General features: G+C 48.7%; 1 protein-coding gene across 11 annotated transcripts in view; it reads left to right on the top strand.

The window, feature by feature from the left end:
• Positions 1–13,109, top strand: part of IDH1 (isocitrate dehydrogenase (NADP(+)) 1) — a 201,082-nt gene that overhangs the window by 118,083 nt on the left and 69,890 nt on the right. For all 11 annotated transcript variants that reach the window (XM_033946020.1, XM_033946019.1, XM_033946017.1 and 8 more), the window contains one exon: positions 4,866–5,017. In XM_033946020.1, coding sequence (XP_033801911.1) covers positions 4,866–5,017 — 152 coding nt within the window. The remainder of the gene's footprint in view (positions 1–4,865; positions 5,018–13,109) is intronic.

The raw sequence follows: 13,109 nt of genomic DNA, 5'->3' as shown, positions 1-13,109 counted from the left end.
CAAGACAGTATCTCCGATTCATGATCAATCATTGTCATTACCAATACAAGGTGCTGCCCTTCGGTCTTGCCTCCTCTCCAAGGGTGTTCACCAAATGTCTTATTGTGGTAGCTGCATTTCTACGCTCTCACCACCTTCAGGTATTTCCTTACCTGGACGACTGGTTAATCAAGGCCACATCCGCTCAAGCAGTTCTCCTGGCCACCAACCAAACCATCCTGTTTCTACGAATACTGGGGTTCGAGATCAATCTACCCAAATCTCATCTCATCCCCACTCAGAGACTTCAATTCATTGGACACACTCCTCATGAGAGCATTCCTACCATCCAATCGTCTTCAGACCCTTCAGTCTCTATGTCAGCAGGTGCTTCCACAACATTCCATCTCAGCCAGACAAATGATGGTACTCTTGGGTCACATGGCATCCACAGTTCATGTCACACCCCTCGCACGTCTTCACCTGCGCACTCCTCAATGGACCCTTGCTACTCAGTGGTCCCAAGCGACGGATCCTTGCTCGCGACACATATCTGTGACATCATCTCTTCGTCAGTCTCTACGATGGTGGTTGGTATCCTCAAATCTATCCAGAGGTCTTCTGTTCCATCAACCTCCTCACCAACTAGTCATCACCACCGACGCTTCGCCTTATGCATGGGGAGCTCATTTGAACGAGTTCCAAACTCAAGGCCTTTGGACAGCCCAGGAAAAGAAGCATCACATCAATTTCCTGGAACTCAGAGCGATGTTTTATGCCCTCAAGGCCTTCCAACATCTTCTCTTTCCTCAGGTCCTTCTGCTGTGCACAGACAATCAGGTTGCGATGTACTACATCAACAAACAGGGTGGGACAGGCTCTCGCCTTTTATGCCAAGAAGCCCAAAAGATCTGGACTTGGGCCATAGATCACCATCTCTTCCTGAAAGCTATCTACATTCAGGGAGAGCAGAATTCCTTAGCGGACAAACTCAGCAGAATTCTCCAGCCTCACGAGTGGACACTCGATCCTGTAACTCTACAGTCTATCTTCACTCAATGGGGCACTCCTCAGATAGACCTCTTTACAGCTCCTCACAATCACCAGCTGCCCCTATTCTGCTCCAGACTCTACTCTCCTCACCGTCTGGCAGCGGATGCTTTTCTCCTCGACTGGTCAAATCTGTTCCTGTACGCCTTCCCTCCTCTGCCTCTCATGTTAAGAACCTTGTTCAAGCTCAAGAGGGAACGAGCCACCATGATTCTGATTGCTCCGAGGTGGCCCAGGCAACATTGGTTCTCCCTTCTACTTCAACTCAGTTCCAGGGAACCTTTTCTTCTTCCTCTGTTTCCTTCTCTGCTTACGCAGCATCAGGAGACCCTTCTACATCCCAACCTACAGTCTCTGCACCTGACAGCTTGGTATCTCTCGGGCTGACATCTCATGATACTCTTTTATCTCAGCCTGTTCGTTCCATTCTAGATGCCTCCAGGAAACCAGCCACTCTGCAATGTTACCATCAGAAGTGGACGAGATTTTCTTCCTGGTGTCTTCTGCATCATCTTGATCCCACTTCCCTAGCAGTGGAGACGTTGTTGGATTATTTGCTTTCCTTGTCTGACTCTGGCCTTAAGTCTTCTTCCATCAGAGTCCACCTCAGTGCCATTGCTGCTTTTCATGAGCCGGTCCATGGAAAACTTCTCTCAGCTCATCCCCTGGTGTCCAGGTTCATGCGGGGTCTTTTCAATGTGAAACCACCTCTTAAAGCCCCTCCTGTTATCTGGGATCTCAATGTGGTTCTTTCTGCCTTAATGAAGCCTCCATTTGAACCTTTGGCTACCTCTCCTTTCAAGTTTCTCACTTGGAAAGTACTTTTCCTTATTGCTCTTACCTCTGCCAGGAGGGTCAGTGAGCTTCATGCACTGGTTGCAGATCCACCTTTTACGGTTTTTCACCATGACAAGGTGGTTCTGCGTACACATCCAAAGTTTCTCCCTAAGGTTGTCTCTGAATTCCATCTCAACCAATCCATTGTTCTACCTGTTTTCTTTCCAAAACCTCATTCTCATTCTGGGGAACAAGCTCTGCATACTTTGGATTGTAAAAGGGCTCTAGCTTACTATCTAGAGCGTACGAAACCCCACAGATCAGTTCCCCAACTCTTTCTGTCCTTTGATCCGAATAAATTGGGACGTCCTGTTTCTAAACGTACGTTGTCTAATTGGCTGGCAGCGTGCATTTCATTCTGTTATGCTCAGACCGGACTGACACTGGAAGGTTCTGTCACGGCCCATAGAGTCCGAGCAATGGCAGCATCTGTAGCTTTTCTCCGTTCCACTCCTATTGAGGAAATCTGCAAGGCTGCTACTTGGTCCTCAGTTCATACTTTTACATCTCATTATTGTCTGGATGCATTCTCCAGACGAGATGGACACTTCGGCCAATCTGTTTTGCAAAATTTGTTTTCCTAATGGCCAACCTTCCCTCCATCCCTCTTTTTGTTAGCTTGGAGGTCACCCATCAGTCAAGAATATGCTGCCTGCTTGTCCTGGGATAAAGCACAGTTACTTACCGTAACAGGTGTTATCCAGGGACAGCAGGCAGATATTCTTGCGTCCCACCCACCTCCCCGGGTTGGCTTCTTAGCTGGCTTATCATAACTGGGGACCGCGCGCCTCTGTCGGGCGGGAAGGCACTCGCGCGTGCGCGGTGCGGCATGCCAGAACTTTCCAAATTCTTAGAGTGCAATCACTCTAAAATTGTCCGTACCGGGGCTCCGTCGGTGCCGTCACCCATCAGTCAAGAATATCTGCCTGCTGTCCCTGGATAACACCTGTTACGGTAAGTAACTGTGCTTTTTAGCCTATGTTCAAATTGTGGTTTTAGCCTATGTTCACAGTAAAGCAATAATTGTGTGTGCAATTGCTAGGTGTGCGTGCTTCTTTTTTTTTTGTTTGTTTGAAATATTTTTATTGACCAGGAAAATTATTGAACGTACAGAGTAAACATAACAATACACTGGCAGCAAATGGGGACACAATAACAGGGCAAAACCCTTGCACGCTATAGAGAGGGGGGCCGAAGCCCACACTAACCCCCTCAAACACCAGTCCCCAGATCAACAATGACATCAGATCAGGAGCAGCGGTCAAAGAATAAACAGATTGTTCAATAAGTTCCACTTTTTAACATAGGAGAGGAGTAGCTCCCCAAAGAGCCCATCCATACAATCATCCACACACACAAATCCCCCCACTCATATCACCCCCTCCCCCCAGCTGAGTGATCTAGAGTAAAAAGAAGAGTATCATAAAGAGCTGACTTCTAACAGTGTTGCATCCCAGAGCGACCGATACAATCAATGAGAGGGAGACGTCCCCCCCGCCCCCAGCTCTAGAAAGTTCCCGTCGAGCCACTTCTGCAAGGGATCAGCCCAGCTTCCAGCCCAGTACCTCAGGGGTGAGCTCATCCATCCACAGCTGGAGCACCCCCCCCCCCCCCCCCCCGTTTAGCCACCAACAGGGTGGTGTACAGGAAGCGCCAGTGCTCCGTACCCAGGCCCTGATCCAGCACCTCCCCCTCATAACCCAAGGCCAGGAGCAAATAGGACCACTGGAAAGGCACTCCCACTACCTGGCCAGAAAGTCCAACACCCCATTCCAGTAAGTACTCAGCCATCAACCTTTAGCCTGCCTGAGTCCTTGGCAAGAGGCAGATTGTTGGAGTCCAGGATACAGAAGCCAGAAAGCAGCATTTCCCCACAGGAACCATGGAGAAAATCACAGGACTGAAACTTGTTGAAGTTGATTCTCGAGGATCCTTGATTTAAACTCTTCTGGATATCCTACCATTAGCATATTATAGCTGTCAGTCTAATACGCATGGAAACATTCGCAAAACTGCTGTCCATTCATGTGCTCTTAGCGTGAATCAACAGACCACTGCACAAAAACAGACAGACCCTCAACTGCCAAGGAGCCAAAGGAGCTTTGGAACTGGCACGGGCTCTTTCTCTGATGTTGGAGTGAAGAATCTGAAATATTGCCACTAAAAATGTCTTGATGCTTTGATATTGGCCCTGAAGCAGTGGATAAAGAATAAAACCGCAAAATGCTGGCCGCGTCGGCATTATACAGCAGCAGCATATAACGAACAAACAATGGAAAAATATTGAACAAACTTGACTGAGATAAGTGACTAACTGTCAATTATTTTTCAAACTAAGAGAACAATGCATCATTGGTGACCTTAAGTGATAGATGGTATTTTAAAGTATGGTTTAAGTTATATAAAATATTTAAAAAAAGAAAAGAGTAAGAATAATTAAAGTATTAAGAAGTAATATAAATTTCAGGTTTTTTGGCCAACGACTGGAGCATGGAGCAGAAAAACCTACGCCTGTTGATAATGCCACCATGAGTGAAGATTCAAGTCCTCAGAAACACACAAACTACTACTACAGTACTTATCATTTCTATAGCGCTGCTAGACATAAACACAATAGGATGACATCTTGAGTTGACAAGACCTACTAACAATTATCATATGCTAAGAAGCCCATAGGAATAAAATGGGCTTCTTAGTATTTAGCGTACAGTATTCATTAGTGTACCTTAGTAAAAGAAACCCTGAGAGAGTTAAGCCTAGTTGAGAGATAACTGAAGCTTCCAAAAAGTGTTAAAATCCTGGGTCTCGCAAAATGATCTGTAGGTGATCAGATGCTATAGATGCATTCTCCATGTGTTCCAGCACTAATTTGTTTGGAATAAGGACCTTCTCTGTTCAAAAACACTGCTTTAAAGTCTTAAATTAATGTTGCCATTAGAAATGACTATTGGTGTTTTGATGACATTGTTTTTATTTATCATGGTATTTTTATTTTCTAGGGACTACAGATCCCAGTTTGAAGCTAAAAAGATCTGGTATGAGCACAGACTAATTGATGACATGGTAGCCCAGGCAATGAAATCAGAAGGAGGCTTCATCTGGGCATGCAAGAACTATGATGGTGATGTCCAGTCTGACTCTGTTGCACAAGGTATGATTTTGAAGTATTTTACCAAGTCAGTTGTGCTGCCAGCATAAGCATTCATTACTTTGCATTGAAGACCAACTTGTTTTGCAGGGGGATTCAATCATCTCTCTCTCTCTCTCTCGATATACATATATAAATATAAAATAATTCTCTGTCAATGCTATAGTGGCAAGTTCTACTAAAATCTGTTGGTATTCTATATGTTTCTCTTATGCTTAACTAGTTTTTTAGCCCATTACATTAACGGGTGCTAGAATAGATGTGTAGACTTAGGCATTTCTTTCTTTTTCTCCGTCTCTTTCCCTAGCCCCCTGTCTGTCTTTCTTTCTGTCGCTCTCCCTTCCCCCTGTCTGTCTTTCTTTAAGAAGTTCTGTGTTGGCGGGAACTTGCTGTTAGGAACAGGACGTCACTCATACCTCGCGCGCCACGCTCATCCGCGTCCTCGCCTTCCCAGCCATGACTCGAGCAGCCACTTCGCATGTGCACAACTGCTGTGGCGTGCTTTCCCGCCTTAGCCCCTCCCCCCCGTCTGTCCTTTGGAGCCGCGCTCTGGGGCGGACGCCAGGGGTCGCTGGTGCGGGCAGCGGTTTTGACGTGTTTCCCGCCCGATTTTGGGCACGCCGACAGGGCTGTGGCTAGAGGGGAGGGGGGTCCTGAATGCGCGCGTCTAAGAATGCCCATTAAAGCGCGCTTCAGAAGCCGGGCGGGGCCGTTAAGGTCCGACTGGTGGGAACTAACAGCCGCACTCGCCTTCCCGGCGCCCTCTTTCCACACCAAAGGCGCTTCCCCCCATCTCCAGGCTTCACAGTCCTCGGCCCAGAAGCACCAACAGTCAAAGAACAGCCTGACTGGGTCAGACCATCCAGCCTAGTAGCCCGATCTAATGGTGGCCAAGCCAGGTCGCCTCTACCCCCTCCCGCCCATGGGGCCAGCATTTCCTCTCTTTTTTTCCTCACCTCCCCCCCCCTCAGTTCCAGCATTTCTCCTTCTCTCCCCTCCCTTCCCCTCCCTCTGCATTGTCGTTGTTGCTGCTACTCCTACTCCAGAAGTTCTCCTCTTTGTTTCTCCTCTTTCCTTCTGGAGGTCCAATGTTTCTCCCTTCTGTGTCTCTTCGCCTTCTCCCCGCTTTCTCCCCCACTCTAAGTCCAGCTTTTTTCCTTCTGCATCACCTCCTCTTCCCTCTTGCAGGTCCAGCATGTCTCCTTCTTTCTCCCTTCAGTGTCTCTTCCCCCCTCCCCCCTTGCCCTCTGCTGACAGCTGCCGCGTCCTGCAGGCGCCTCAAGCCGCCGCAGCCTGCATGCGCCAACAGCCGCTGCAACGCCTCAAGCCGCCTTAGCGCTGTCACGCCAACCCGCCACCGAGCTGTCTTTCCTTCTCTGCGCCCTGTCCAGCAGCAGCCTTTGTCCCTTACTTTTAACTCCCCCCTGTCCAGTAGTACTTTTCCCTTCCCTGCTTCCCCTGTCCAAGATACTACCTGTCCCCAACCAATCACACCCCTATCCCTAAAGCAAAGCAAGTTCATTTCTTGTAGCCAAGAAATCAAACCCCTCCCCCCAGAGGAAAGCAAGATTGTTTCTTGTCCCCAACAAATCACACCTCTTCCCCCACAATGGAAAGCAAGATTGCTCCCTGGACCTCTTCCCCAGTACACCCAAACCTGCCCTTTACCTAAATCAATGCACAATAGTTCACAGCTTCCCCAGCACACACTCTTCACCCAAAACAAACCGCAAGTATTTTTTTCTGCCCAGCAAACTGCTGTAAAAAAAACAACCTACTAAATCGGCAGTTAGTTTTGCTTGCGTCGGTTGCTCCTCACATGTCGGTTGCTAGGGCTGCAAATACATTTTCTTCAATGTCGGTGGAAGGGAAAGAAGCCAGGCAAACAGCTGACTTCTTCGGCTTCCTCCCTAGGGCTCGCTGTAGGCTCCTTTTGTAAGCTGGGGAGCCGAGCTAAAGGGAAAGCCAGCAGCTACTGCAGCACGAGTATTCTTTTTCATCAGTGAATCGCCGCACGGAAAACCGGGCTGCGCTCTAGGTCGGGCAGGGAGGCTGTTATTTGGCGACACGGTTACAGCCGGCTCCCTTGTAAGGAAGGGGGGTCTTGCCTGGCCGGGGCCGGCCGAATCTCGTGCCTGCTCTCATTTGCCGGACCCTCACTCCATGCCATCTAGTGCATGCGCACTCATGCCGCCACACCCCGACAGATCAGGGATCAGGGAACACGCGGCGCGAGTGCACATGCACACTTAGCGTTTTATTATTATAGACTAGTCTTTAAGCCCGTTACATTAACGGGTGCTAGAATAGATGTGTCTGTCTGTGTTTCTTTATCTCTCTCTCCTTGGCCACTGTCTGTGTCCTTCTGTCTTTCCCCCCCCCCCCCACGAGCAAAGCTGTCTGCCACCAGCACACACCTCCCCCCCCAAAGCAGCCCTCTTTCCCTCTCCCTAACTGTCTCTCCATGGCCCTCTACTGTCTTCTCCCCAGAGCAAAACTGTCTGTCCCCAGCACACCTCCCCCCCAAAGCAGCCCCCTTTCCCTCTCCCTAACTGTCTCTCCATGGCCCTCTTCTGTCTTCCCCCCCCAGAGCAAAGCTGTCTGTCCCCAGCACACCTCCCCCCCAAAGCAGCCCCCTTTCCCTCTCCCTATCTCTCCATGGCCCCTTCTGTCTTCCCCCGCAGTACAAAGCTGTTTGCCCCAAGCACACCCCTCCCCCCAACGCAGCCCCCTTTCCTTCTCCCTGTCTCTCCATGGCCCCTTCTGTCTTCCCTCCCAGAGCTGTCTTCCTCAGCACACCTCCCCCCCCCAAAGCAGCTCCCCTTCTTACCCTCCCTCCATCCCGGCGTCTTCTGGCCTGCTCCTCTTCAAAGCAACCTGCGATTGTGGTGGCCGGCTTTAGCGAACCTCGCAGACCGCTCTCCAACTCGGTAGCACGTTCCCTCTGACGCGATCCCGTGCGTCAGAGGGAACGTGCTACTGAGGTTGGAGAGCGGCCTGCGAGTTTCTTTAAAGCCTGCCACGATCGCAGTCTGCTCTGAAGAGGAGGATCAGCGGCGGCAGTGGCAGCGGTGAGCGAGGGCGGGAGGTGTGTTCCCTGCCGAGGACACGGGCAGGGAGAGAGCTTGCCTGCGCTTCCGGTTGGTGAGTGAGGGCGAGAGGAGGGGAGTGGCCAGAATGTTCCCTGCCGCCGGGTTCTAAAATGGGTGTCTATCCGCAGAGACATCACTAGTAACATCCCTTTCCTCAGAGTGATCCATTGATCATTACCCTCTGTCACCTTCCACTCAACCAGTTGGAAGTTACAGGGAAGTTACAGGGAAATACTTTTAGAACCAATAGGAGGAAATATTTTTTCACTTAGAGAATATTTAACTCTGGAACGTGTTGCCAGAGGTTGTGGTAAGAGCGGTTAACATAACTGGTTATAAGAAATATTTGGACAATTTTCTGGAGACAGACATGGAGGTAGCCATTGCTTGCCCTGGATCGGTAGCTTGGAATGTTGCTACAATTTGGGTTTTGCCAGTTACTAGTGACCTGGATTGGCCAGTGTGAGGACAGGCTACTGGGCTAGATGGCCCATTGGTCTGACCCAATAAGGCTATTCTTATGTTCCTCCTAGAACTGTCATCCAAGAAACCATGAAATTTCAACAATTTCCAACATTACTCACTCAGAAAGAGGGGTCCTTCCTTATTCCCAACCCCTGCTCATTAGCACTAACAGCATGGTTTCTTTCTCTGAACAAATTTTTTTTGTCTTTCGACTACAGTATCTGCTATCTTATAAGCATCTAGGAGACCTTCCACTCAGTGCAGTCACCGCTTTAAATGAAACATAGAAACATAGAAAATGACGGCAGAAAAGGGCCACGGCCCATCCAGTCTGCCCACACTAATGACCCACCCTCTAACTACGCCCATGAAGTGATCCCACATGCCAATCCCATCTTTTCTAAAAGTCTGGCACGCTGCTGGCCTCAATTACCTGTTGCAGAAGATTTTTCCAGAGATCAACCACCCTTTCGGTGAAGAAATATTTTCTGATGTCGCCATGGAATTTCCCTCCCCTGATTCTCAACGGATGCCCTCTAGTTGCCGTGGGTCCTTTAAGAAAAAAGAGATCTTCTTCTGCCTCGATTCGGCCCGTGACATATTTGAACGTCTCGATCATGTCTCCCCTCTGCGTTCCTCAAGTGAGTATAGCTGCAACTTACCCAGCCATTCCTCATACGGAAGATCCTTGAGTCCTGCGACCATCCTGGTGGTCATTCGCTGAACCGACTCAACTCTCAGCAGATCTTTTTGATAATGTGGTCTCCAGAATTATACACAGTATTCCAGATGGGGTCTTACCATGGATCTGTACAGCGGCATTATCACCTCGGGCTTACAGCTGACGAAACTTCTACGGATACAGCCCATGATTTGTCTCCACTTGATTGGCAGACTTCATGTCTTCGCTAATAATCACCCCCAAGTCGCATTCTGCTACAGTTCTCGGTAGGATCTCACCATTCAGGGTGTAAGTCCTGCATGGATTTTTCCCACCAAGGTGCATGACCTTGCATTTTTTGGCATTGAAATTTAGTTGCCAAGTCTCTGACCAATGCTCCAGCAGGAGTAGGTCCTGCGTCATACTGTCGGGCACTGAGCTATTGTCGGGCACTGTGCTTTTGTCTGTTGTGCTTTTGCCTACTATGTTGCATAGTTTGGCATCATTGGCGAATAATGTAATTTTACCTTGAAGCCCCTCAGCCAAGTTTCTTACGAAGATGTTAAATAGGATCGGGCCCAAGACCGAGCCCTGCAGCAATCCACTGATCACCTCTGTCGTATCGGAGAGGGTACCGTTTACCACCATCCTCTGAAGTCTCCCTGTAAGCCAGTCCCTAACCCATGCAGTTAATGTTTCACCCAATCCCATCAAACCCATCTTGCGCAATAACCTGCAGTGTGGGACGCTATCAAATGCTTTGCTGAAGTCTAAGTACACGACGTCCAGAGACTCCCCTATATCCTGCTTTCTTGTCACCCAGTCAAAGAAGCTGATCAAATTTGATTGACAGGACCTTCCCTTCGTAAAACCATGTTGATGGGGATCTTGTAGATTCTCCTCATTCAGGATCGTTTAATTGGCGTTTGATTAGTGTTTCCATAACTTTACTCACTATTGATGTGAGACTTACCGGGCTATATTTCGCAGCCTCCGTCCTGCATCCCTTTTTGTGGAGTGAAATGACGTTGCCCGTTTTCCAGTCCAACGGGACTTTCCCTGTACTTAGGGAAAGATTGAAGAGCGCGGATAACGGTTCCGCCAGAACGTCACTCAACTCCCTGAGTACCCTGGGGTGTAGTTTGTCTGGTCCCATAGTTTTGTTCACCTTGAGTCTTGATAGCTCAGAGTAGACACTGATAGGCGTAAACTCAAAATTTTGAAATGGGTCTTCCGAGCTTTCCCTTTTCTGCAGCTGAGGGCCAGATCCCGGCACCTCGCAAGTGAAGACTGAGCAGAAGTATTCATTTAAAAGTTTGGCTTTATCGGAGTCCGATTCTACATAGCTCCCATCGGGTTTTCCAAGGCGTACTATCCCATCTATGTTTCTTTTTCTGTCACTAATATACCTGAAGAAGGATTTATCGCCCTTCTTGAAGTTCTTCGCTAGATTCTCCTCCATTCGGAGTTTGGCCTCTCTGACTGCTGTTTTGACCGCTTTAGACTTGGCCAGATAGTCTTCCTTGGATTCTTGCTTCTCTGATTGTTTGTAGAAGATGAACACTCTTTTCTTCTTTTTTATGAGGTCTGAGATCTCCGCAGAGAACCACTGTGGTCTGTTTCTTCGCCGTTTACTTACTGATTTTACGTAGTGGTTGGTTGCTTCGTGTATGGTTGATTTCAGAGTTGACCACATTACCTCTACATTATCTGTTTCAGCTTGGTTTTGCAGTGCCCGATGGACGAAATCTCCCATGCTTTCGAAGTTTGTGCCCTTAAAGTTGAGGACCTTGGTTGATGTGCTTGACTTTGTGAAACCTTTTCTGAGGTTGAACCATATCATGTTGTGGTCACTGGAGGCCAACGTATCGCCTACCGAGACCTCTGTGACTCTTTCTCCGTTGGTGAGTATTAGGTCCAGTATCGCCCGATCTCTGGTGGGCTCTAATACATTTGTCTGAGTCTTGCTCCCTTTATAGAGGTTAATAGCTTCCTGCTTCTGCTGGTCCTAGTGGAAAGTTTGTTCCAATCCACATCCGGCATATTGAAGTCTCCTAACAATACTGTGTCTCCACGCAAAGTGATATTATCTATGTCTTTGACTAATTCTATATCCATGTCCTCTTGTTGTCTTGGAGGTCTGTATACTATGCCAAGATACAGGCATTTGTCCTTCCCCCTGGCCAAATTCACCCAGAGGGATTCCCAGGTGTACTTGACATCTGCGATTTTGGTAACTTTGATGTCCCCTTTAGTGTATAGTGCTACCTCCACTCCCATTTTGCCCCCTCTGTCCTGACGAAGTAAGTTGTATCCCGGTATAGCCATATCCCACCCATGGGAAGTCTGTGAACCAAGTCTCAGATATCGCCACCACATCTAGGTCGGCGTTCCTCATTTCCGTCTCTAATTCCAGAATCTTATTGTCCACACTGTGGGCATTAACGTACATAGCCCTCCATACCTTATGATTGTTATGTCTCTGTGTAGATATTCCTGCTTGAGCTAATTGGACTCCCATATTACTGTTTGCAATGTGTGTACTTACCTCCGACTTGGAAATGCAGTGTGTACTTAACTCGGACTCAGAAATGGATTGGCAACTTACCTCGCCAGGTTGGTTACTTGCGCCAGCATGTGATTGGGTACCCTCCCCCAACTTACCTAGTTTAAAGCCCTACGAAGTTGGTGGGCTAGTTGGTGTCCAAAGACGTTCTTTCCCTTTCTGGTCAGGTGGAGTCCGTCTGGTCCCTGTAGTCCTTGCAGCGTCTCTCCATGGTTCAGGAATCCGAAGTTCATCTCCCTGCACCATCCGTGCAGCCAGTCGTTCGTCGTCTAGATACGATCCTCCCTGGCTCCCCTTGCCCCTCACTGGGAGGATCGAGGAGAAGACCACCTCAGCTTCCCACCCAGGGCTCCAAAATCTTCAGATATGTTCTCCGTGGTGTTCCTGGCAGTGTCATTCGTTCCGACATGAATGAGAAGCATGGGGAAGTGGTCATGGGGCTTGATAAGTCTGTCTAGGCAGGCGGTTACATCTCGGATCCTGGCTCATGGCAGACAGCAAACCTCCCTTGATTGCATATCCGGTCTGCAAATTGGTCCCTCGGTGCCCCTCAGCAGGGAATCCCCAATGACTACCACTCTGCGCTTCTTAGGGGGGAGCTGATCTGTTGTCTCCAGAACCGGAACCGTCTGGTGGACAACTTCCTGTACCTCATTGGCAGGTTCTTCCTGTAACAGCTGGAATCTGTTCCTCAAGGTTATTAGTGGGGTCGACGTTAAACTGCCCTGTATACAAGAGAAAGAGACAGAAGAAGAGGAAGGTCTTCTACGTTTGCCGGTGGAGGAGGTTACCAGCTGCCAGGAGTCAGCGTCTCCAGCCTCTTCTTGTACCCTAATCGTTGGTTTCAGGGTTGCAGGTTCGGATGGTTTGGGCGTCCTGAGGATGGTCTTGTCTGGCTCCTGCTCGGTGATCTGGGACAACTCCTGGATGACTCCGTCGATGAAGTCCTCGGATGCTTCTCATGCGCTTTACCTCCTCTGTTCTCTGAAATACATTACCATAAATACATTACCATAAGAACATAAGAATAACCTTACTGAGTCAGACCAATGGTCCATCAAGCCCAGTAGCCCGTTCTCACGGTGGCCAATCCAGGTCACTAGTACCTGGCCAAAACGTCCATCAATACGAGACCATCATTATTCTTGTAAACACCAGTCTTTTTTCCTACAAGCCAAGCTATAGGAGCTTTTCATTTCTGCTCATGTTTTATTTCATGGAATTTCAGTCTTTCAGTTTTTGGCATCGTGCTGTGGATGTTCCCTTCGGAAAAATCTCTGACTGTGGGAGATGGCGGGCCTTTGGAAATGT

This window comes from Geotrypetes seraphini, chromosome 5, assembly GCF_902459505.1.
Source record: "Geotrypetes seraphini chromosome 5, aGeoSer1.1, whole genome shotgun sequence".
In the NCBI taxonomy this organism is placed as follows: domain Eukaryota; kingdom Metazoa; phylum Chordata; class Amphibia; order Gymnophiona; family Dermophiidae; genus Geotrypetes; species Geotrypetes seraphini.
Note: the sequence above shows the minus strand (reverse complement) of the source record. Positions and strands in the feature narration are given on the sequence as shown.